The sequence below is a fragment of the Myotis davidii genome, unplaced genomic scaffold (genome assembly GCF_000327345.1).
Source record: "Myotis davidii unplaced genomic scaffold, ASM32734v1 scaffold194, whole genome shotgun sequence".
Classification (NCBI taxonomy): Eukaryota; Metazoa; Chordata; class Mammalia; order Chiroptera; family Vespertilionidae; genus Myotis; species Myotis davidii.
In genome coordinates this window covers 3,893,523-3,919,947 of record NW_006286673.1, presented here as the reverse complement: position 1 = coordinate 3,919,947, position 26,425 = coordinate 3,893,523, and the positions used below count along the sequence as shown (strand labels likewise).

General features: G+C 45.2%; 1 protein-coding gene across 1 annotated transcript in view; it reads right to left on the bottom strand.

Moving 5' to 3' along the window:
- DIP2C (disco interacting protein 2 homolog C) overlaps positions 1-26,425 on the bottom strand; it is a 178,441-nt gene that overhangs the window by 86,617 nt on the left and 65,399 nt on the right. The window contains exons 10-17 of the mRNA XM_015560308.1: positions 16,888-16,998; positions 12,091-12,214; positions 11,664-11,773; positions 11,395-11,497; positions 9,117-9,181; positions 5,956-6,049; positions 5,750-5,869; positions 3,898-4,012 (exon numbers count right to left, since the gene is read on the bottom strand). Coding sequence (XP_015415794.1) covers positions 3,898-4,012; positions 5,750-5,869; positions 5,956-6,049; positions 9,117-9,181; positions 11,395-11,497; positions 11,664-11,773; positions 12,091-12,214; positions 16,888-16,998 — 842 coding nt within the window. The remainder of the gene's footprint in view (positions 1-3,897; positions 4,013-5,749; positions 5,870-5,955; positions 6,050-9,116; positions 9,182-11,394; positions 11,498-11,663; positions 11,774-12,090; positions 12,215-16,887; positions 16,999-26,425) is intronic.

Here is a 26,425-nt window from a genome sequence, read left to right as displayed (position 1 = left end):
GACAGTGATGCCTCCTGTCCTTCAAGCTCTCCACCTCACGTTCTGAAAATTCCTCAACCATCCTACAAGGAGCAGCACTTATTCTCCGGCCTGACCTCACTTCCCCCTGGACGGCAGCCTTCCCCGGAGGGGATGTTGACAGGGGTCAGGCCTGGCAGTCAGACGCAGCCCGGGCAGCACATCTGAGGGGCACACTGCCCTGGAAGCCTGGGTGCCAGCTGACTGCTCCCCAGGTCACGTCCGGGTTCCTGCTGCCGACTCTCCGGTGCACCTGTGCATCCTGCCCGCTTTCAAGGGGGACACCTGGAGTGCCCATTGACTCTGTGTACCCCACAACCTCCCAATATGCTCCCTGCTGTGTAAGCGAGAGGCATGCTCATAAGAGGAGTGGCATCAAGTGGCTGTAATCATGGGCACCAACCCCCCAGGCCTGGCCATCTGCGCTGGAAGGAACCCCAGCACCCCGAGAAGCTAGACGGGTGCACACGGCCGTCTCCACACAGCCGTCTGCTGCCTGAGCAGCTTTCCCGTAACCCATCAACTTACTGATTTACATCATTTTTTTTTACACAAAAGAATCATCGAGTAATACATATTCCAGAAAAGGCCAAAAGTCCTACAAGTCATGAGCAATGGAAATGCATTAGCAGTTTTATCTTCACCGATGACCACAGACATTAACTGAGTATAATTTTCTAATTAAGAGCATAAAAAGCAAAGCAATCACGGCTCCTGGCTCTTTACGGGAAGTTCACCATCAGGGTAGAATAGGCCATCCCAGGCAGACAGGCAAGCCCGGACACAGGACATAAACGCTCACACAGCTGCGCGGAGGAAAACGTCCCCCTGCAGACTCGCTTTAACGAGGGGTAATTATTCCCCAACAGGCCTTTCTTTGCAACAAAATAAGACAACGTAGCAGCCAAATAGTGTTGTTTTTTTCTTTAAAAATTGTCCTGTGGGCAGTAAACAAAATGTGAGATTGCAGTGCTTCCAACAGGAGACTTTATGGTGATAGTTAAGAAAGTGTCATTTAGTCCTCACATCAAAATCCTTGAGCAGCAACGAATGACGAGGCTTCCTGGTCGCCACTCAAAACAGTATGAAAGCAATGAATCAAAACTGTTTTTCCTTAACGACCTGGCATCTGCCCTCTTTATGTGGAACATTCCCTTCAGTTCTTCTATGTGTTTCAGGGAAGAAAGTAATAAGCACAAAGTACCGGGTCAGTTTAAATGCTTGATTCCTAAGATGAGAATCTGCCCAAACCTATCAGTGGACAATATGTGAAACACCAGGAATGGGGGATTTTAACATAAATTCACATTACGGAAAGCAGCCTGGAGAGGAGTATGTCGATAAAAATCAATTGTGAATGCTGTTTTCATCAAATGCGCTTGGAAATAGCTTAAATATATACATGTAAGAAACAAGGACAATGAAAGATTCTAAATGAGCCTAGCATTCATTTCCCTCCTAAAGGTATTTGTCACTGAAATTCAGTCCCTGTCACCTAAATGAACCTCCACAGAGGCTAAGAGCAGCAGCTGATTATAACGGTGACTCTCTCACGGCATCGCCAGCATTCAGCGGCTCCAACACGCACCCCCTGCACAATAATAAGACGACTGTCTTGGGAAGGCTGAGGCACATGATCAAGGCGAGGGAACAAATGTAGAGTAAGGTGTGACCAGGGCCTATTTTTAGCTTGACTGTGATCATCCTAATTCTCCTTAGCTGACTAAAACTGTGCCTTTTCCTCCTGTACGTTTTATGGCTCCTGCTTGTGTTACACATGAAAGGGGTCACACTTCACCAACTATTCCCAGAGGGACCGTCCGGAGCGTCCTCAGCCAGCGAACTGAGTTACTGGAAAGATCTCGGTGATGGACATTACTTTGAATAAAGCACTTTTGATGTTTCTCTTGAAATTATTGTGTTTTCTTTGGATTACAAAATATGTTTTATTAACCAGTTAATAGTTGATCCACACTATTAACTGGTTGATAATTAATCTGCATTAACCAGTTAATAGCTAATCCATATTATTAACCAGTTAATAGCTGATCCGCATTATTAACCGGTTAACAGTTAATCTGCACTATTAACCAGTTGATAATTAATCTGCATTTTTAATCAGTTAATAGTTAATCCGCACTATTTACCGGTTAGTAATTAATCCGCATTTTTTTGGTTAAGGAAACTGAGGCCCCGGATCACATGTCCGGGCTGGGCCTCTGCAGGGACTCATGCCCCAAAGTCTCCCCGGAACCCATCTTAGGTTCAAATGAGACACACATTCTAATATGTGGACAACATGTGAAGAACACTGAGGTAAATCTGCTATGACAGCCCTGAAGTGTTCTGTACTCCAAGGTCAGACAGAAATGTCGGAATTGTTTGTGGGGGTACTCCTGTGATTAGGGCGACAGAAATATCGGAGTCTGCTCATGGTGCCATGTTTCCTCATTGATTTAAATAATGTTAGAGACTTAATTTTTGGCTCAGTCAAAATTAAAAGTTGCTTCTGATACTTTAAAGATTTTAGATTTCTTAACCCATTAGTCAGGTGGTCTGGATAATTTTACATTACAAACACCTAAAAGCACCTGGTTTCTCATTTAAGGACGCTCTCCCAGTAGTATTTTTGGGAAGCCAACCTTTCAGTAATCCAGGGCAGACGCATGTGCTTTGTGCCCCAAGAGCTCTGTCATCCCTTCTTACAATGGAGCACACCTGTATGACAGGAAATGAAACCTAACTTGAGACGGAACCCAAAGACATGGAGAAGTCAGTCATGGTACAAGCTGCCAATACCTAGATCAGGGGTCCTCAAACTTTTTAAACAGGGGGCCAGTTCACTGTCCCTCAGACTGTTGGAGGGCTGGACTATAGTTTAAAAAAAAAAACTATGAACAAATTCCTATGCACACTGCACATATCTTACTTTGAAGTAAAAAAACAAAACGGGAACAAATACAGTATTTGTATTTGCATGTGGCTCGAGGGCCGTAGTTTGAGGACCCCTGACCTAGATGATGCTCTCCCTGCCCTTTCTCATGTGCCTTCCTGGTAGCACTCATCGTGGGTAGGACAAGCTTTCACCACTCTCCCACCCCCACCCCCCAGCACTGCTCAAGGCAGGGGTGCTGCTGCAGTGACCTATACCCACGACCCAGGGCACCGAGCAATGAGGCTCGGCAAAAGCACCCACCACCCACACCCACTACAGACTCAAGAGCTCAGATGTACCTCCAAGTGGCTCCAAACCTTAGAAAACCAGTGTTTAAAAGTGCAGTATGTGTAATATTGCAGCGAGAAGAAAATGAAAATGACATGGAAACTGCACGTCAGCCCTAGCCGGTTTGGCTCAGTGGATAGAGCGTCGGCCTGCGAACTGCAAGGTCCCAGGTCGATGCCAGTCAATTGCACAGGCCCGGGTTGTGGGCTCAATCCCCAGTTGGGGGCTTGCAGGAGGTAGCCCATCAACGATTCTCTCTCAGCATTGATGTTTCTCTCTCTCTCCCTATTCTTTCTTCTCTGAAAGCAATAAAAAAATATTTTTTTAAAAAAGGAACTGCACAGGTGACAAAAATTCCACTTCACCCAACACTGACTCTATCCCACCCCAAATTAAACCTGGGTCCAGTGTGAGCAAGTGAAAAAGTGAACAACCTGCAAGGTAAGAGGTCATGTCCGCCCAGTGGGTTTCCACTCACATGGGAATGACAGTGACTGGCCAGAGGGAGGGAGGGCTGTTTCCCTGGCTACTGAACCTGCACGTTTTAAAGAATCCATTCCAGCATCCTCACTAAGCTTAACTGCTATGATCCCAGGGCTCCCTCCGTGGCGTGGTCCGACCTTCCCCAGGCTGTCCGCGGGAAGTGTGTGCAGTACCTCCGGATGGCCACGGTGAGCGCCTCCGGCGAGCTGGCGCAGGGACAGATGACCTCCTGGCGCAGGCCTTTACTTTGGAAGACATTGAGAAATGCGTCGCAGGAAGAAATAGACCCTGGAGCAGAAGAGGGAATGGCGATCAGGCAGCAGTAGCTATGCCACTGATTGAAAACATTCCATCATAGAGAGTGCTTCTGAAGTTAGCGTAGGCACACGTGGCATTAGGCAGCATGGCAAAGACACCTAATACAATTTATCACTTATGTTATAAGGAAAGATGATTTTCTCACACTTACGGAACTCAAGAGCTTACACAACTTCTGTGCCCTATCAAAACATTTGCTGACTGATGAACTTGAGACTTCTACCATTTTCAAATGCATGTTCTAAAGGGCGGGTAAATCTAACCTTCACTCAGCAATTTTCAACCTTTTTCATCTCATGGTACATATGAACTAATTACTAAAATTCTGTGGCACACCAAAAAATATTTTTTTGCCCATCTGACAAAAAAGACAAAAAAAAGGTATAATTTTGGTTCATTTACACCGGACGGCTATTGTTGTGTTGGCTGTTGTCATTTTTAAATTTACAATCTAAGGGAAAAGAGGTCAGTGCCCATGACTAAATAGTCAGGTTAACATATTTTTTAAAATTCTTGTGGCACACCAGTTGAAAATCTCTGCCTTAACTAACAGAAGAAAACTTTAAATTAACTTGAATGACGAGACCTGAGTATAATTACTAGGGACCTATCAGCTAAATAATTTCCTAAAACAAGTTTACCTTGCTCTATATAAGACATGCTACTCTTTAGAGTAACGGGTAAAATCAACTGTGCGTTAAAATAGCTCAGAGGGAAGGTGGAGGTGAGTGGGAGGGAGGGGAGAGATAAACCAAATAACTTATATGCATATATGCATAATCGATAGGCACAGACAATAGCGTGGTGAAGACCTGGGGTGGGGGGGAATTGGAAATAGATGCAGGGTAGAGAAGGTCAATGGGAAAAAAGAGGGGATATCTATAATACTTTCAACAATAAAGATGAATTTTAAAAAAAGAAAAAAATAGCTCACAATTTATGGAGTTATTTTGTAAATGGAAGAATCATTTGTAAAACTAGTACTAAAAACTGTATGCCAGTTCACTTTTGCATATCAGATAGTCATTAAGAAAGTATATGCTGCTTTAATTTACAGATATAGACACTGCAAGGTTTACAAAAGTAGTCAGAACAAACTCTTACATTCAATTCACTTTCACTGACTTTGCTTCTCGCTTACATATTCCTCTCACAAAAAACAAGCTAGCTGGGGTTTATGTCTACGGACTGAAATATTTCTCAAGGTGTATTAACAGTATCCTGTGAAACTGCTAATTAACTTTACCTAGATAATTTTTGCTATAGGATTGATAATGAAATTTCACCAAAAATGACAAATTAATTTCCTGATCAATAAAACTACTATGGACCATAGAACAATAGTAGTTAACATTTGAGAATTTATTACATCCGAGGAACTGTATAGAGGGATTACTTCACTTAATCCTCAGAAAATCTTATGACTTTTGTAACATTTTCAAAAGAAAGAGAAGGATTTTTAGGTAAAAAGCGACGTTCTCTACAGAAGTGAGAAGGGAGGCCGCAGGGCCGCGTCTGAAAGCGCCATGCTCTCCACCGGCACACCATGTGCCTGGAGTCAGTGCATAGTTCTGTTGGTTATTACTTTGAGACAACTTCTCAACTAAGGTAGAGACTAGGAAAAGAAATCAAAGTGCAAAGAATGAACCCAGGCGGCGAGGACCCTGCGGCCTGCCTGTCCTCGCCTGAGCAGCAGCCGGTGCTTACAGGGGTTTGCGCCGTCGGCCACGATCAGCATCCGCAGAGAGGAGAGGTTGATGTCTCTTTGATCCCTGTGTGCTACCAGCGCCCAGTGCATGTCCCTGGACTTAACACAGGCCACTTTTGCTGAAGTAGAAGCAGAAGAAAAGGGAGTTACTATGTGGACTCATGATAATGGGGGGCGGGGCCCACAGAGCCACCCTAGGACGTACCTTTGTACTGGCAGACCTTCTGAATCCAGGAGAGCGGGTTCACCTTCATCAGTGAGTATGGGATGCTGATCACGTGCATCATGTTCATGACGCTCTGAAGGCAAGGACACACACAGGTGAGACAGAGAGGCCCACCCACGGACACCAGGCTCCAGATGGGGGCACGACAGGACAGGCGTGGGGCTCATCGCAATGCCAGGGCTGCTGAGTGTGAGCGGGCGGCCGGCCCCAGTGCATCTCAGAATAACCTGAGAAGCGACTATCTCAAAGGCCATCTAGTCCTCTTGGCTCCTGCTTTTCCTGATACAGTTAAAGAATCTAAGTCCAAATACTTTTCTTAGAAAACCTTTACTTGGATGATAATTATTTGTTAAGGTCCTTTCATAGTCTAGATCTAGAAGCTTATTTTTTTCTAGTGTATTATACTAACTTTTCTTTCAAAAAAATGTATTAAATGTTACCCTGAAATGTCAAGGAGCAGTGGAACGTGTCTGCATCATCCTCAGTCTGCCATGTAGCCTTGCTAACGTAATCAGGAGCCCTAAAGGATTCATTTCTTTAAAACAAATAATCAAAACTAACTTTTAAAATAATAGATTTATTGGGGCGGGGGGAGAATCACTTTGTATAATATATAAATGTCTAACCATTATACTGTATACTTGAAACTAACACAAAATAGTATTAAATGTCAACTGTATCTGAAAAAGCAAAAAAAGCAAAAGTGAATTAAAAAAATAAAAGTTAGTCCCTACATGCTTTACACCTGTAGGCCTCACACACCTGCTGGACATCATTCAGTCCAATGCACTCAGAAGCTGGAAGCTAAGGGACTGCAAAGTGGAACAGCAGCCAGAGCCCCCCTGCAGGCTCTGCCCTATCGGGGTTCTCTCTGCTCCTGCAGGTGGAAGTGGAGGGAGAGGGCGTGGATGCTCTGGAGAGCACCAGCCTAATTCTGGAAGCTCTGACGGAAAATGACCACCTACACTTTCCCCGGGAGAAGTCAGTCGGCTGGCCCCTCTCGCTGCAGTTGCTCCCCACTCCATGCTGGGGGTGAGAGCTCTTCCACACATAGAAGGTGCCACAGAATAGTGTGTCTGGCTATCCAGCCAGACATGCCTTGCTCTAAAAGGTGGCAGCCAGAGATGGAGAAACCACTGATTCCTGGGCAGTAATCCAGAGCAACAGTAAGCAGGTGGAAGACAATATCTACAAGACCTACTCCAGACCTATTGCAGGGCTCTTGAAACTGAGATTGTTAGGAGAAACTCTGATGGCACAATAACAGCAGCTCCATCACATTATCAAACCACTGTATGCACTAGGTCAGCTGTGGGCAAACTACGGCCCGTGGGCCGGATCCAGCCCGTTTGAAATGAATAAAACTATTGGAAAAAAAAGACCGTACCCTTTTATGTAATGATGTTTACTTTGAATTTATATTAGTTCACACAAACACTCCATCCATGCTTTTGTTCTGGCCCTCCGGTCCAGTTTAAGAACCCATTGTGGCCCTCGAGTGAAAAAGTTTGCCCACCCCTGGACTAGGTGCTCACTCAACATCAGGCCCACTATTCTCACACAGCATCATCACTCCCACTGGACAAACAGGAACACTGAGGTTCCAAGTGACTCGGGCAACAAAAGATTCGTTGGCTCAGGTGACTGTCCTGGAGTCACAAAGCTATAGAAGGAAGGGCAGCAGGGCAGTGAGACACATGGGGAGTCATGCAATGAACTGTCTCGATCACAGAAAGACACTGCCGACCTGGAGCTGTAAACTTTGTCCTATGTGATACTTAAATGCTTTTGTTCTAATAAATTCCGATTTATGAAGAAACAACAAATTCTCTTTCTGTACTGATGTTTCTACCAATCGTGCAAAAAGAACTAGATTTTACTACTTAAGAAAAGATATAAAGTTTCAGCATAAGAAACGTAAGAAGAAAAATGGGTGATTAAAAATGCCACTTATAAAACAGACACGATGAGGGTCTAAGCCAGGGGTGGGCAAACTTTTTGACTCGAGGGCCACAATGTGTTCTTAAACTGGACCGGAGGGCCGGAACAAAAGCATGGATGGAGTGTTTGTGTGAACTAATATAAATTCAAAGTAAACATCATTACATAAAAGGGTACAGTCTTTGTTTTCAATAGTTTTATTCATTTCAAACGGGCCGGATCCGGCCCACGGGCCGTAGTTTGCCCACGGCTGGCCTATGCAGTTATGCTGCACACTTTAAGTGCCAAACCTATATCTCTCTATATAAAAGCTTAAGTGACTGACTGAACAACTGGTCGACCGGTTGCTATGATGCACCCTGAACACCAGATGCTCAATGCAGGAGCTGCCCCCTGGTGGTCATTGCGCTCCCACAGCCAACCTCCTGCAGCCACCAGCCAACCTCCCAGGGCCCCTCTCCCCGGCCAGCCCACCAACCTCCCTGGACCTCTCCCCCCAACACCAGTCACCCAAATTGGCCCTGGGCCCTGATCAGAGCAGAACACAGCCCTGATCAGCCCTGATCAACAGCCAGGACGAGGGACCCCATCCATGCACGAATTTGTGCGCCAGGCCTCTAGTTAAATAATAAGCTATTATGTCTCTATAAATGTGTCTACAACTTTGAACTGTCATCACTATCAACAAGCAGCAATAAAGAGACGCGTTCTCTATGGCGTGTGCTGAATTTTCCTCAAGGGGAGGTCCGTAAAGGAGTTTCCCCAGAGCATAATGACACAGGAGATCTCCTCAATAGTTAAAAACACTGACTCATAGAAAGAAAAATAACTAGAATGCTGTAGCCAAATCAGATGTACGGGCAAGTGGCCCAAACAAAAGACACCGATAACACTGCTGTGTAATCATAAGTGCTGACCGTGGGGAGGGAGAGCCCGAGAAAGGCTGGAGCCTCAGTATGTGGTTCAGTGACTCAAGCGAGTGGCTGCAGAGACCCAGTGGGTTTGGCAGGCTTTTGGAAGTTACTTTACCTGACAACTCAAGACACCTAACAATGACAACTTTGGTTGTCATTGTTAGGTGTCTTGAGTTGTTAGGTGTATTTCCTTATAGCTGATAAGTATAAAGATCCCAACTCTAATTCTGACATGAGGACATGCAAATGTTACCAGGACACAGCAGGGCCCAGCTTCACACTTACTGTTAGGATTCCGTGCCAGAGCCCAACATCCTTCTTGAAATCCAACACGTTCACAATTGTTTCAGCTGTGCAAATAAAAAGGATAGGAAGATTCTTACGAAAACAGGTACAGAACAAAGGGCAAGGAAAACCCGGCGTCCCACAGAGGTAGCAACAGATGTTGGAATACGATCATTTCACAGTATCTCTGCAGAAAGTCCGCAGCTTGCAGACCCATTTAAAAAGGCTAGCCTGCCAGGAAACTGTTTCTAGACAGTAGATTCTAACATGCACGCTGACAGCAATAGCTCCTTACACCATCGCTTAAAGCACCTTACTCCTCCTCATTTTATATACAGATTTCCCCCTTCCCTGCTTTTTTCCCTTTTTAAAAAAAGATTCTTTTCATTTTCGTTATGTGTTCTCCCAGGAAACCCGGAGGACCAAGCAGTTTCCAGCAAACACCAAATGCTGCACCAAAGAATCTCAGGGGTGGGGCCGGATGATAAAGGAGGCGGGGGCTTTGGAAGGATAGGATGGGGGAGCAGTCAAGAGTTATGGGGGGCTTTTCAAAGATGGGGTAAGAAAAAGGAGCTAAAAAGATACGGTTGGAACAACTACTACATGGAACATGGAAGCCAAGCTGGAGAGCCAGCTGCCAGCGACACCATGACCATTCCTCTTGAAGTCACATCTGTCTACTGGCCAGGGCAGGGGGCCCAGCTCCTACACCCCTGTCCAAGGCCGCCCAGTGCTGAGCCCCAGGCACTGGCTGGTGCCCCGTCTTCCATTTCTACTTGTTTGCTCTGGAGATGCTTGCCAAAAGTTCCTCACTCTGTGCCTGACCCCCTATCAGAAAGGATGGGCCGAGGGGCTTTCAAAATAAACATGCTCAAAGGTAACAGTCTCTATTCCATGTTATACCAATATTTTTTAAATCTAGAAATAAGGAGCAAATATATATATTTTTCCTCTCTTCGACCTCACAAGAGTGACAACCTTGGACCTCTGATTAGGGCAAGGAAACGGGTCAGGAGGTTGTAAGGAATGTTGAAATTAAAATGGAAAACACTGGCGAGTAGGGTGGTAATAATTAGAGACAACGTGTAAAAATGTCCTGGAAACTAGTTCAGGAACAAAAATCAGCAGAACATCTCACGAGCTAAGTGAAATTTTTTTTTAAAGGGAGACTACCAGAAGGAAGGGGGGAGAGAGAGAAACAGAACAACAACGACGAAACACCAGAAAAAGTAAAGCATTTCAGGTTAGAGTGGAGCAATGTGACCACCAGCTTCCTCAGGCACATCCCCATCACAGGGCCCCTGGCACAGAGGCTCCAGCCAGAGGGTTAACTGGTATGTGGTCTGACCTCCTAGAATCCCAGGTCAGTACTGATACCAGTTCCCTCTGGTCACCCTACCTCTTGCCTCCATGACTATCCTGTCTAGTACATCATAAACACAACTGGTCTCAACTGCGTAGCCCACCCCTGGAGCTCATCGAACCCACGCCCAGAAACTCGATTCAGTTGGTAGGGGTGAGCTGAACATGGGACGTTTTTAATGCTTTCAGAGAGATTCTGAAGTGCCGCCCGAGATGAATACACATGGTATTAATGATCTGTTACGGCCTCAGGAGGGTCCCCTCAAGTTCATAGGTGGAAGCCCTAACCCCAGAGTGACTGAATTTGGAGATGGGACCGCTAAGGGTCAAAGGGTAGGACCTGATCCAGTAGGGCCGGTGTCCTTGTGAGAAGAGGAAGAGACACCACATCTCTCGCTCTCTCCACGTGCACAGGAAAGGCCGCATGAGGACAGAGAGATGGTGCTGCCTGCAAGCCAAGAAGAGGTACTCGCCATCAGGAACCAACCTTGAGGGCGCCCTCATCTCAGACTTCCAGAAGAGACACCACATCTCTCGCTCTCTCCACGTGCACAGGAAAGGCCGCATGAGGACAGAGAGATGGTGCTGCCTGCAAGCCAAGAAGAGGTACTCGCCATCAGGAACCAACCTTGAAGGCGCCCTCATCTCAGACTTCCGCCAGCACCATGGCAAACAAACGTCTGCTGTCCAAGCCCCAGGACATGGGATTTGTTCGGGCAGCCAGAGCTGAGACATACCTAACCCACGTTAACCTGCACTTGAGTTGGGCGCAAACTTATCACGCTTCTTATGGTTACTAGTGGGAACAACACAGTCCCTTGACTGGTCAACACGCATCTCACAGACCAAGGTCAGGAGTCAGGGTCCTGCAGGGAGGGTCCCAGAGGCTCCCCCCCTGCCCCACACCCCACAATACCTTCTGTGTAGCCACACGCCTGTGTCAGAGCCTGGCAATGGGTCAGCAGTGCAATCCTTGTCACGGTCACCCCAAGCACGCTTCCATCCTTGCACGTCTTATACTGAAACGAGATGACAACGTGGGGATGAGTGGGACCAGAGAACAAAGCGGCAGCCACATCCATCAACTCTTCTGGGTACGTAAGAGGCGGCAGGTCCTGATCCTGGAACTGCGTAACTATTGGAACCGCAGGGACTCAGTCCCGAAACCCACACCCAGTGACTTACCTCGATATATGCAGTGTCATTATTTGCATCTTTGATGTGTGGGAACCAGTCTCGAGGAGGTTTAGAGAGATGTTTTGACTCCGTGACAAACCATAATAGTTTTGGCCAACCTTGGAAACAAAGGACAAATTCTTTGTAGGTGAGCGTTTCCCAGAAAAGAGTGGGGAATCACTTCCCCATTCATGGCTATGCTTCACACCACCACATGCTAGGAGGAACCCCTGGTGTTTCTGTCAAATCAAGGACAACATCCACAGTGCAAAAGCCACTGCCGGTGAAATGACACCGCAGGGGAGGCGGAGAACATGTAATGTGTTGCCTGAGACATGTGTGTGTGGAAAGCGTATACTCTGGAACTGATTCCATGTAGTTCCACCTTTCCCAGGGAATAGCCCGTCTCCCAGCACAGCACTCAGCACTGTCTCACCTTTGAACTGCGGGATCTCCCCCGTCGGGCTCTTCGGCAGTCCTTTGTGGCAGGCGTCGCTGGTCAAGGCAACAGTAACCCCACAGCTGCCAAGCAGGAAGCCGATCTGCTGGCTTCCCGCGTCCTGGGAGAGGGCGACAGAAGAGGCACGGAGACGAGATGACAGTGGCACTCCTGGCAAAACAAGGTCTCACCCTGGGTTCCGGGATGGAACGAACCTCCCTGGACACCCCACGGTTTCGGCACAGACTGGGCTCTGCAGAACTGGGGTTGGAGCCCAGGCTGCTGCTTGCTAGCTGCGTGGGTTTGAATGGGGTGGCGAGCCCACACGGCCCCACTTTCCTCATCTGCACCGTGGGGCGCAAGGCGGAGCCATCTCACAGGACTGCTGCCCGCGATCAACCAGGAGAGCACAAGTAAGTACTCAGCGTGGGGCTGGCACCAAGTGGGCCTCATAAAGACCCTAGTTCTGTGGACTACAACTGTAGGCCATAAGTATTGGGGGGGACAGAAAGAGTCCAAGAAAATGTCTTCATACGGAATAATTACCGGCTGCCTGATTTGAAACACTCAGAGCAAAGGGCTCTGCCATATTTGATCACATCTACCAAAGAAATGGAGACCTGGTCACCTTTCCCCGCCATGAGCACCACTGTCTCAGGAAATAAGAACATGCATTACACATGTCTGACATTGACTCTGGTCACACAGCACTGGGAGCCTCCGAATGGCCAGCACCGACTTGGGAACACGGCGTCTGAGCAGCTGCTGGCGGTGGCGCAGCCACGGGAACCGCCAGCCCTGGGGGTTTTGTTGCTTGTTGTGTCAGCTTCCCTGTGAGAAGTCAGGTCACTGGGAGTTCTTTCCTCCCATGTGCCACACCAGCTGCGACTCACACTGTGTGGGAGCTGCATGGCTACAGCCCAGACTGCACGTCTTATACTGAAACAAGATAACAACGTGGGGATGAGTGGGACCAAAGAACAAAGCTGGAGCCACACCCATCAGCTCTTCTGGGTGAGTAAGAGGCTGCAGGTCCTGAATCTGGAGCTGTGTTCATTCCCACTGGACTCTGCCTGAACCCCAGACAACCAGCGAGCCTGTCAGTGGGCCAGGACCTGGCTACCTGTCACTCTGTCTGTCTGCGCCTCGCTAAGAAAAGTGTGAGACCATGTGGTGTTTTCCCCTGAGTAACATCAACAGAGTTGACATCTTAAAACTGTAGTCTTTCAAGTGAACAGTTGCTACATTTCTTATTGTAGATGTAAACCCCCAGGGAAAAGCACATCTCTCTCTCCATGGGACTATGCACAGACAACCCCCGACACCTGTGCAGCCCTGAGAGGGGACCGGTTTGGCACCCGGGGACAGTGATGGTCCCTTTCAGGGCTGCTCACAGGACGTTTCCTTCAAGCAATGCTATTTCAAGCACAATTATAACCAGTCACTTCAATGTGAACTTGGATATCCCATCGCCAAACACCATGATCACGCAGCAGGGAGGGGAGACAGATTCCAGCAACAGGATCAGTAGCAGGAAGGTGTTTCTTTGTGAGTGTAAGTTTGCTAGGCTGTCTACAGCAAGAGGGACTGGGAGCAAGCGTGCCCATGGCTACCTGCCCTGGTCTGCCAAGGGCTGGTGCCCATGCCGAGGGCACACATGCTGATCCTGGCACTCCCAGCGGAGGCATGATGTCCCCTGAACCCTGTCTTTCCAACATCTGCTCATGATTTGATTTCTAAAATAATGGAATCACAAACATGAAGAGACACCTAAAATACAGAAGAAGTGACGAGAGACCACATGGGAAGAAGTAACTGGGATCAGGCTGCCACAGTTCAGCACAAAATTCAGACTTCACGTCTGCTCTCTCTTTGTCCAGAAGGACCTTCTTGTCCTCATCATCTGGACAATTCCTACTGAGCGCTCTGATCAATTGTCAACTTCACAGAACAGCTCTGCCAGCCGCACCCCAGTGTGCTGAGACCCCATCACCGGCTCTCAGGGCAGCTGGGCATCTCTTTCATGCACCAAGACCCCTGAGCAAACACACGCTTGAACTCAGAGCATAGAGCAGAGCCTCGCATGTAGAGACACTCAACACACAATGTCAAAGCTGTGTCTCCACCTGGACTCTCAGGACAAGGACAAGAAGGTGGACGTGCCCTGTGCAGTTGCCACATGGTGCTCTCGGACCGGGCCTCAGAGACTGCCTCCTGGCCTGAGGTGCCATCAGCAGACTCAGGAAGAATGTGACGCTACCCCTCCCAGTGTGCTCTCCGGCTGTGACAGGTTCTCTGAGCCCTTCCCCTGGGAGTGAAGGTACTCTGGTCTGCGGGGGGTCACCTGGCTAGGGCCCTTCCTCTCGAGAGCTCTGCTGTCACGGATGGTCAGCTCTCCCATCACAAAACCTCAGTTATGATTCTTTAGCTGCCAAGGGAAAAATAGACCTCACCTGAATTCAAACCTTCCTCTTGCTTTCAATTTTTCTCCAATATGTAGAGAGTTGACTAATTATGTCACTTCCTAGAAGTCTCGCCTCACCACTGCCTCTCTGACAAGTAACTCCTCAAGCGTCAGACAGGCCACGTGGACATGTCACTTGACCATCATCAACCCCAGTCTCATGTCAGTCTCTTCACCAGCAACCATCAATCACACCCATAAAAAGGATTCTCTCTCTAATAAAGAAGAGGTAAGTTCATGGTAAGTCTCTCTCGAACTCATTTTTATTTGTGGCCCCACAATAACTAGTTACAGTTAGTTTATCCAATTCCATTCTTGCCCACCCAAATCACCAACTATTGGCTGGTTAGCTCTCAGGAGGTGAAAAAAACAATAATGAACGGCACGATGGAGAGAGGGATGCAGAGGCCGAGTCAACACAAAATGCTGCAGACCCACGTGCTTAAAGATGACCCGTGGCCACGGAACCAGGTGAAGCAAAGACATTGGACACATGACATTTTACTTATCAAAACTAAGATGAATTTGTCATTAATATATATGTATATTTTGCCAATTAGCTTCTAACTTTTTATTTATAATGGAAATTTCCAAGTATATACACAAATATAGAGAAAAGGAAAAAGAAATCCCATGAACCTATTCATCCAACTCCAATAACTATCAACGTTTGGCAAATCTGGTCTCACCCCAAACACACACACACACACACACACACACACACACACACACGCAGACCCCCATGGGGGTGACATCAGTTCATGTACTTATACTTTGGCTGCCTGATGGTCACCCAGGGCAGCCCATGTCCCTCCTGACAAGGCCTGGTTCTCATGGTCTCCTTATCACTTCTGATTTCCTGAGGAAGAGATTCTGGGACTGATCATAGGGAGGTTGTAAAAATGTGATGGTCATTGATGTTACCCCTTTCAGAGATATTTCATTTTAATGGGGTATTTGAAAACCTTGGCAAATGGCTGGCGAGTTAGAATTCCAAGGGGAGGAAGTGAATGCTGAGTGAGGGGCTGGCCCTGGTTGGCTGACTCCTGCAGTCCACAGAGCCCATCCTGTCCCTGGTTCTATCCTACTTAGAATATTCACCTTTGACCCCCATCCTGAAGGCCTTGCTATTTTCCTGTCAGACTCACATGCCCATGGCAGAGCCTGTGTCCACGAAGGAGAAATTCTGGCTCAGCCTAAATCACTGGCTGACAGATTTGTGCTGATGGCTGGCCTTACCAGACCAGCTCAGGCACCTCGAGAGGGTACTGGTGGCAGGCTTTTCCAGATCTGCTGTGACCACTCGAGGCCTGTCCTGGTACAGATATGTGGACACTCCTTTCCATGCCATACATCGCAGGAACACTGACCCCAAGATTTAGAACAGAGAATAAATAAAGGTACATGGGACTAGATTCTTCAGTCAGGTTCAATAAGCAACATTCAGGACTCAGAAAATTTGGTTCACATTAGGCCCATTATTTTAAAACGAGTCCAGTGGGAGCAGAACATGTCATCACCTATGCTCATGTGTACATCCTACCCTCTTCTCAACTGTACCTGAGCCAATGGTTCTTTTATTTAAAATGAAGAGAAGTTCTCTAAGACAACAAATGTCACATTCTGAAGTCAAGGAGCCTGCGTGTCAGAGGGGACCACTCCGTGGCTTCCAGATGCGACTCTTTGGTGGCCATCAGTGTCAACCCTGTAGGGTTTCCTTCCTTTATGTTTCTCCCTCCCGTTACCATAGCTCTGGAGCAAGTCATTGACCTGGACGAAAAAACATACACTGACGTGCAGGACAGCACAACGTTCCTTCTTATACTGGACCACGCTATCATTATAAGAATGAGATTAGCTACTTATTCTAATTATGGTATAAGATCTCATAAACTGTAGCTGCACCTGGGACTTGATAATATCCGAACATCTGAATGAAAGCAACAACTGCTCCCCCCCTTGAAATAAAAAAAAAATGTCATTTACCCAATTTCCAGTGTAATGAAGCTGAGAAACAAAACACCCAGACACTTGCTTTACTGACAGATTACTCGGCTCAGTGGAGTTACAATGTACAGCTCTGCCTCGGAGACACTGTTCCTGCTAACCCGGCAGCTGAGCCGAGCGTGAGGTACTGTCCCCTTCACTGAGCTAACTGCTGAAAACCTGACAGCCTCAGAAACAAGGAAAACCTCTTAATCCACACCCTGCTGAGACGAAAAGCCATTTTAAATGAGCTGTCTGCACATTCTGACCTCATGAGAGGACGTTCCAGCGTAGCCGAGCCCGCCATTCCCATTAGGAGGCTTTAATGAAAGCGCGGGCCTTACCTTTCTCGTGAGCGGGACTTCGATGGGCACAGGCACGACCTCAGCCAGCAGGCAGCCGTAGAAGGCCACCATGGAAGCAGCAGGGTCGTTGTTGGGGAACACCAGCGCCACCTGGGCAGACGGGGGGGCAGGGGAGGGAAGGACTTCCTGTTAACATGGCTTTGAAAATATCATGAAAGATGTAAGCCGCCACAGATATTGAGGTTCACGTTCCCAGTAAGAACAAATTCTGGAACAAAAATTAGGTGCCCTACTTAAAAATGCATTTTAGGCAGACACATTTTACTAAGTATTATATACTTTTAATTCATATGAAACACAAACATATTACCAAGTCACCTATAATACTGTACCAGAATACTACTATCCTTTTTAAATCTTATCTTCCACGCTGACATATTTTTATGTAGAATAAACTATGGTGCACACACTGTTCTGTCTTCCACTCCGAGGCTTTATAAAAAATCCTCGGAGTCTTCACAATCACAGATGAACGCGGGCACTTCCTCACCAGCGTGCTGGGCTGGCAGCTGGACCCTCAAGGGACTCTATTCACACAGGGATCAGGTTTAGCTCTGGGATCTCGGGCACAATTTTAGCTCCTCTAAGCCTTAGTTGTCTCATCTGAAAAACGAGAACACTAGAACCTACATCTTAGCTTGTGATAAATGTTCTAAAAGCCAGGTCAATTTAAATTACCATCCAAATAACCAAATAATGGATAGTATGACTGCAATATGTTTTCTTATAATCCTTAGAGCAGTGATGGCGAACCTATGACACCCGTGTCAGAGGTGACATGTGAACTCATTTTTCTGGTTGATTTTTCTTTGTTAAATGGCATTTAAATATATAAAATAAATATCAAAAATATAAGTCTTTGTTTTACTATGGTTGCAAATATCAAAAAATTTCTATATGTGACATGGCACCAGAGTTAAGTTAGGGTTTTTCAAAATGCTGACACACCGAGCTCAAAAGGTTCGCCATCACTGCCTTAGAGTATCCGAGTGATGCGTAGTTTTCCATGTGAAGCTTGTAAGTCCCTGTCCTCAGACGAACTGCTTTTCATTTCCCTTGCCTACTTATCTGTTTGTGTTTTGACAATGCGCCTAAAATTTGGATGAATTTTAAACATATCGGATAGTATTAACTCTTATATTTGGTACAAAGACTTCTTGAGATAATTGTTTTATTTTTTATTGGTGCATTTAATGTTTTATGTAAATTTGTCAAATTTTTCCTTTACCACCTCTCATTTTAAAAATGTTTCATCTGATTTAAATTCATCTGGAGCTCATCCTAGGACCTAGTGTCTGCAGTGTAGCTAATTGAACTTAGCCTTAACTTGCCTCCAGCCACCCCAATGCTCCTTCTGGAGTAGCCCATCCTAGTCTCTTGCATTGAAAGCCTGCTTTAAGGTCGCAGGTTGTAACAGACCAAGTCCTGTTTCTGGATCCCCCACTATGCTCTCCAGGACTTTGCTTTGTTCTAACACGAGTCCCTCTCACATGCTGCCGCAGCATCGGCGATATTCTTCCTTACAAGTTCAGTGTTTTCAAAGCACATACATCCCATGACTTAGCACATGCGTATCATTTTTGCACTAGTATACTCCAAAACTTACATAATTTTTTCTTTAAAAAATGTCCTAACTAGAAGTTAGTAGTTTTGTCATAAACAGTTGTATAAAACACTCTATTTCAATATCTAAAGAGACAGGGCCACATAAAAGGACTCGGTCCTTTGCAGCCGCAAACCGATAAAGCTGTATCTTAAGTTTGGCCATGTTGGCAATTTAGTAACACAGGATGGCTGGTGGGAACAAAATTAAGTTTGGGAACATTTTCTTTCTCTACGAAATTCCTGAAGTTTACTAAAATCATCTAAATGAGAGACAAAAAACTGAAAGGCCAATAAAAGCCATCTGCACTAATGAGTTTTGAGAAATCCTGTGAAATAATTAATAAGATAGTAATCTTTTTGTCGCAGCCAGCTACCAGCAATAGGACTTTCAAGGAGGAATTTATGTCCATGCACACAAAGCACCACCAATTATTTTTGAAATCTATCTGAGGTGCGCATGAGCTTCCGGTGTTCTGCCCTCGGCTGGGAGGCTGAGAGTGGATCTGTCTTCAGATCTGGATCTGGCGAAGCAAGAATATTCTATTAAATGTTTGTGAATCTTCCAGGCTACCACTGCCGCATGACTTCTTTCCCAGACGCAGACCACAATGTTTAAGGAAGCTGATCAAACTGCGATACAAAAGCAAAACACGCTGAAGCTCCTTCTGAAACGGATGGTCTCACCCATTCATAAGGGACCCGTTACACACTGACCTGTTCTCCCTAAAATCCACCTGTTCTGCAGGTGCGAGTCATCATCACGAGCAGAGAACAGAGAGAAAGAAGGTGTCATCCTTCTGAGCTGGACTGTGCAGCAATTATGTTTCTGAGGTTTGAGTGTAGCTGCCATCCACACTCTGTTCAAAGGAAGGTCAACTTGATCTAGGATTTAAAACCCCCTGCGCTATCACTAAAACTTATGCTGATAATGCCATTTATATAGCCTTGCACAGTTGTGTTAAAATAGGATGAAATATTGTATTGATGTAAAGTGAATAAAAGCAGAATATAAAACTGCACATTATAAGCTCACAATCATATTAAAATAATGAATAGAAAAGGGTCAAATACCCAAAGGCTCTTTTAGAATAAAAAATTATATATTTTTTTTTCAAAAAAATTTTTTAAGGAAGTTTATACTTTTATCATTAAGTTTTCCTTTAATATCTAATCAGTCACAAAGTCCTGTTTTGTGGACACTTCACAGTGATTCCAAAGATATCATAAACCCACACGGTTTCCATTCATTTGATTCTCTATGTATTCCTTTGAGATTTCATTGCACCTAATTATCCACAGACTCAGAATAGATATCAATAAAGCAAGAGGCAGAAGCCAATCCTAGTGTTGGCTAAGATTTAAATTTTGTTAAGCCGATTCCATCTTGTTCCCACACTGAACCCTACTGTGTACATGCCTGGCTTGTCTTTTTCAGCACAACACATTCTGTTCCCCCACCCCCAGTTCTTTCACATGCTCTCCCTTGGAGCTACAAAACTTCTCAGATCCCAAATGAAAGAGGTCTCTCTCTCCTTCCCAAACAGTTCACAGGTGTACCAATCACAATCTCTTTTGGGGACCTGTATCCCTTTCCAATTTATAGAAAAGCTAATGAACAATATGTCTGTGTTTTTTTTTTAAAGACTGCAAGCTCCTTGAAGGCAGGCTTCTCATGTGATAAGTCTTACATCTCCCACAGCTCCTCCTACATCCTGAAATCTAGGCAGCTTAGGTACTTCAGTGCCCTTCTCAAAGCCCAAGAAGGTACCCCCCAAACCGCATTAATAGGATTACCCACATGAAAAGTATCTATAATTTTTATGCTAAGGACTGAATGTTCATCCAAAGATGATTTTCTAAGAATCCTATTTATTGCAACAGAAGGTAATTATTGAATACTTTACTCCTGTATGCTTATTTAATAAATATTTATACACACATGCCAGATACTAGCCACATAAATACAATATGAAATCCAAGTAGGCTTTTACTTTTTAATAACAAAATGTTTATTTAATAAGGAATATTTAACATAAAAATTGTTAAAGCTAGAAATTAAAGGCATATTGAGGTAGAGTCCTTTTTGTAATGCAATTTAAAGGAATTCATTTTACACATAAATAAAATAAAGTTCAATAAAGTTATTTTGAAGTTTTTCATTACTGACAATTTCCAGAAAACATACAGTTGGTTGTATTTCCCCATAGAAAAGCAATGTTAACATATAAGATTATATTTCTGTACTAGAACTCAGCATTCAAATAAACCACTGGTCTACCCATCAATATGTCATAAATGTAAAAAAATTGCCCTAAAGTCTATACTAATTTAAATTACTGTTCCCAGTTCTATTAAATAGCATAAATATATGGCACATGTTAATTACAAAAGGTATTTCATGCACTATTAAGTGCATACAGTATGAAAATGTAATAGGGGACCTGAAGCTAAAGTACTTACTATAGTTAACATTAAGTAATGTTGTCATCTTAGAATTTAGGGTGTTGCTACAGAAAGAGATAGCACAAGACTCTAAAAAGTCATCCAAATATTTAAAATTTTTCTTTTGATATTTTAAAAACGAACAGACAAAACAAGCAGAGGCATTCAGCCACCTTATTAATTGTAAAGGTATTTCTTCGTAAATACCTTTTCTTCAAAAGAGTTGAGGTAATATACGTCCCCTCTATCTTCCCTTTTCAATTTACTGAAAGTTAAAATGGTAAGGGCTGCCTCAGATAAAAGGTTGTTCTGCCTAGCATTTATTGATCTTGATGTTATAAGAATACCATCTCACTCATGAGCAAACTATAGAAGGGGCCAGCTGGTCATTTGTGCCTACTTGGCACAAATTTCTTTTTAAAAAATTTAAGAACATTTTGGCTTTGTGTTGAATTGGCCAAAAGGAATGAGGGTACACCGATGTTGGCTGGTTAAAGAGCAGAAAGCACTGTACAAAGTCAATTGGAGATGCTATCCTTAAATGTGCTTTATACAGAAATCTGCTTCAGCCAGATGACATAAATCACACAACTGTTTTCCTCTCACGTCCTCAAGGTGGTTTCCTCAACTTCGTTTCATGTATGAGTGTTTGGCAAATGGTGTTAGGTTATCTGAAGACTTGAGGAACACCCTGCTTATTAACAGGAGCTAATGAAAGAAAATCCTAACGAAGGGAGGCTGGTAGCACAAATACCTAGCAGTTCTGCTGTAACAAAGCACCTAGTCCTTCACACTAACACATCACGATGGGTATTTTGCAGTGGCAATGAGGTCTAAAAACCTTCTTCAGCAGGTTTAGGCAGCACCTAGGAATCCTTGCTCCAGTCCTTACTGATTCTGTGACAATTTAGAAAGCAGTGTGGGCTGATTCGATTCGGTGGCTAGGAAAGAACTTCTTCTTCTGCTCCTTGGAACAACATGTGGTGGTCCTGGGGCAGCCTGGGGTGGTCCTGGGGCAGCCTGCGGTGGTCCTGGGGCAGCCTGTGGTGGTCCTGGAGCAACGGGCTGCAGCACTGGCCTCTCAGGTATGCGCTTTACAGTCCAATGTTTCTGCAGATGCCGCTTCTGAAGCTTTAACCAGCTCTGGGGGGTCCTGTCCACCGGGGGCTGCTGGGGCTGCTGTTCTACCTCCTGGTGTGATTCCTCCTCCTCTGCTTGGAGGCGTTGCAACTCAGAAGCACGCTTCTCTGCTGCCACTTCTAAGGCCCGGACCTTCCTTTTTAGTTCCTTTTCTTCTCTCTTTCCCAACATGCCCATGGCTGGTTCATTCAGTTGCTTCTCCAGTAATGCCTTTTCCTGGAGGTACCGGGCCTGGGCCTTTGCAGCTGTCTTAGTTCGGGCTTTCTTTAGCTTCTCCTGTAATGTCTGCAATTCTTTCTGCTGTTTCTCCCTTACCTGTGACATGTCCCTCATGGCCTCCAACTGCTGCTTCAAACTGTATTCCAGGGTTTCCTTCCCCAAGAGCGGTGTTGTTTTAAACTCTGAAGTTTGTTTTGCATATTTGGAGGCGAATTCTTGTTTCGTTGGTAAGGTCTCGCCACTTACTTGTGCATAGGTGTGCCACTGATTTTCAATTTCTTTTCTGTACTCCTTAGCTTTGTTGGTCAGGTTTGCTAGCATGACTGTAGTGCCAGCCTGGACAGGTAACTTTTCATTGAGTAGGAATGCAGCTTCCTCCGTTACCATTTTTTGCTGGATTTTAGTTTCTCTTATTTGGTGGTCTAACTTCATCACTTCTACTGTCTTTTTTATAAGCCCCATTGCTGCCTTGGTTGGTTTCTCTGGCTTCAAAAAATCACTTACGAAACGAAAATATGATGGAGGGGGACTACTGGAGTCCTCCCTTGTGGGAAGTATTCCTGGTTCCTGGGGTCTGAGCTTAGTACTAGTGTCCACTGCCCAGAACCCCCGTGGGTCCCAGCTCACCTGGATACTGACTGGGTCGGGCTTGGCCGGCACCGGCACCGCGGCCCCGGTGGACGTGGCTGACCTCAGCAGCGCGGTCCTGGTGGCCTCTTTGGACCTCGGCGTCACGGAGTTCCTGCTGGGCGCCTTGACCCTCAGCAGCAGTGAAGTCCTGGAGCTGGCAGCGCTGCTATCCTGGCTCCTGGGGGCTGTGGTTTCCTCTTCATTGGAGTCCAGGGAAAACTGAATGGTTTTTCTCTGGTCATTGGAGCCCGACTTCAGCCTCTGGGATCTCAGCACTTCAGGCAGTTTCAGGATTCGTGTCCCCTGGTTCAGTTCCCTCACACTGAGGTTGTCCTGTTCTCTAGGATGCGAGATCTTCACCGCCTTTTCGGTTAGGCTCCCACGCCAGTTCGGCACCGGGTGCTGCTTCCTCATCCCTTCACCCTTTCCTCTCCAGGGGGTTAGAGCCGCAGCCCATCTTACTCTCCCACAGCCGTGGGAATGTGGAGTGTGGAATGTGGAGTGTGGAAGGCAGGCATCTCCCTAACCACGTTTCCATGGGGACCCTGTGGAGGGGGCGGGGCTTTGACCCCAGTGTGTCCTTGGTGTTGGGAACCATTTTTTGAAACAAATGAAGTCTGAAGTTCCTATGGTGGGCTTGGCGCAGGTAGCATTTCGAGTAATCCCATCGCCCTCAGCCTCGCTGGGTGTGGTGGAGAGGAGGCTGTTGTTTCTGGGGGTAGTGGTATACCTCGCCCTCCAGGGACCCACACCTTTGCCACACTTGACCGCACTCCTGCCCCCCACAGGGTCACGCAGTCCTGGCCCTTGCAACACTGGGCAGAGGCTGGCGAGAGCCCAACGCAGCCCCTCTGGGGCCCTCATCAGGGCTCCTGTGCTCAGTGGTTGGGTACATGGCACTTGTCTGCTCTGCCTCCCTCTTTCACAGGCTTGTGAACATGGGGTCCATTCTGTCATCACCCCTCGAGTTGGGCATGGCTGCTCATTGCACTTGCAAATCTGTGGATCTTCGTGGTTAAGTATTTGTATTTTTACTGCCCACAACGCGGATATTGTTGTTCGTGGCTTTTGTGCAAGGCACTGCTGTCTTCCTTTCTTCTGCGCGGCTGCTGTGGTCCTGCGTCTAAGATCTCAAACTCTTCTCTGGTCTCCCCCCTCCCCCCCCAACCTGACGGGGCAGCCATCTTCCCATCCAACATCCTGGCCACGTCACCGCCACATAAATAATTTTCAAAGAATAACTTAGAAAAGTAGTCCCCCTCATACAACACAAACCAGCCACTAACAAAAAAGATTCCTTTAGCTCTAACCGGTTTGGCTCAGTGGATAGAGTGCAGGCCTGCAGACTCAAGGATCCCGGGTTCTATTCCAGTCAAGGGCATGTACCTTGGCTGCGGGCACATCCCCAGTAGGGGGGCGGGCAGGAGGCAGCTGATGGATGTTTCTCGCTCATCAATGTTTCTAACTCTCTATCCCTCTCCCTTCCTCTCTGTAAAAAAATCAATAAAATATATTTTAAAAATTCCGTTACATATTTTATTCTATCAAACTTTACTCTCCTCCCATCATATTCCCATAAACATCTTAGCTGAACAGATGTGGTTTATTTTGTAATTATAAGGGAACTTTAAGAATCTGCAGGCAATACTATAAAAACCATTTTTAAAAAAATACTAAGGGTATTAGTATAACCAATAGTATAGATAGGGAGACTAAAATATACACACTGTAACAGATGATAGCTCAATTTTGAAAATTAAATGTATTTTAATAAACACTGCCTTTATAATTATTCAAAGCGTGTGTATGGTTTTTTGGGACACCCTATATATAACATAGTTCATCTCTACTACTTTCAAATGTACAATTCTGCAGATTTAAATACATTCACACTGTTGTGTAACCATCACCATCATCCATCTCCCGAACTTTTTGCTCTTCTCTATCCCCATTAAATAATAATTCCCTATGCTCCTCTCCCAGCTCCTGGTAACCATCATTCTTCTGTCTCTATAAATTTAACTACTCTAAGTACTTCATACATGTGGAATCATATGATATCTACCCTTTTACGACAAGTTTATTCCACTTAACAGAATGTCCTCAGGGTTCATCCATGTTGTAGCACTGCCCAAATTTCCCTCCTTTTTAAGGCTGAATAATATTCCATTGTACATATATTCCACATTTTGTTACCCATTCATGTATCTATGGACACTTCAGTTACATTCACCTTTTGGATTTTATCAATAATGCTGCTATGAACATTGGTGTAAAAATATCTACTCAAGTTCCTGCTTTCAATTCTTTTGAAAATGAAGAATTATTGGATGATATGGCAATTCTATGTTTAATTTTTTAAGAAACCACTATACTGTTTTCCACAGCAGATACACAACTGTGTATTCCTACTGCAATGCACAAGGTTTCCAATTTCTTCACATTCTTGCCAACACTTATTTTCTATTGTTGATAGTAGCCATTCAAATGGGTACAGGTGGTATTTCATTGTGGTTTTAATGTACTTTTTCTCTGACGATTGGTGATGCTGAGCATCTTTTAATGTGCTTATTGGCCATTTGTCAACCTTCTCTAGAGAAATGTCTATTCAAGTCCTTTGCCCGTTTATTAAAAAATGTATCTGTTTTGTTGCAAGTATTACAGATGTTCCCTTTCCCCCCTACTGACCCTTTCCTCCCCACTCCTGTCCCTTCCCCAGGCCTTCACCACACTATTGTCTGTGTGCATGAGTTATACACCTATGCATCTAAGTTCTTTGGTTACTCTCTCCTCTCCCCTCCCCCTACCTCTGATGCTTCAGTCTGTTGCATGCTTCCATTTCTCTAGATCTATTTTGTTTGTTTGTTTGTTTTGTTCATTAGAGTCCACATGGAAGTGAGATCATGGGATATTTGCTTTTCTCTGACTGGCATATTTCACTTAGCATAATACTTCCCAGGTCCCTCCATACTATCTCACTGGGTAAGAGATCCTTCTTTTTTACAGCTGCGTAGTACTCCATTGTGTAAATGTACCACAGCTTTTTAATCTACTCATCTACTGAAGGGCACTTGGGCTGTTTCCAGGTCTTAGCTATTGTAAATAATGCTACTATGAACACAGGGGTGCATATATTCTTTCTGATTTTTTTTTTAGTTGCTATTATTGCTGAACTGTAGGAGTTCTTTATACTGTCTATTCTGGGTACTAATCACTTATGAAACATATAATTTGCAAACATTTTCTCTCATTTTTTATGTTGCCTTTTTAATAGTGCCCTTTGGTGCACAAAAGTTTTTTTATTATTTTGATGAAGACCAATTTATCTTGGGTTTTTTTTATCTGGCCTTTTGATGTCACATCCAATAAATCACTGCCAAATTCAATGTCATGATGATTTCCCCCTATGTTTTATTCTAAAAGTTCTGGCTCTTATGTTTAGGTCTTCGATACATTTTGAATTAATTTTTTATATGTATTA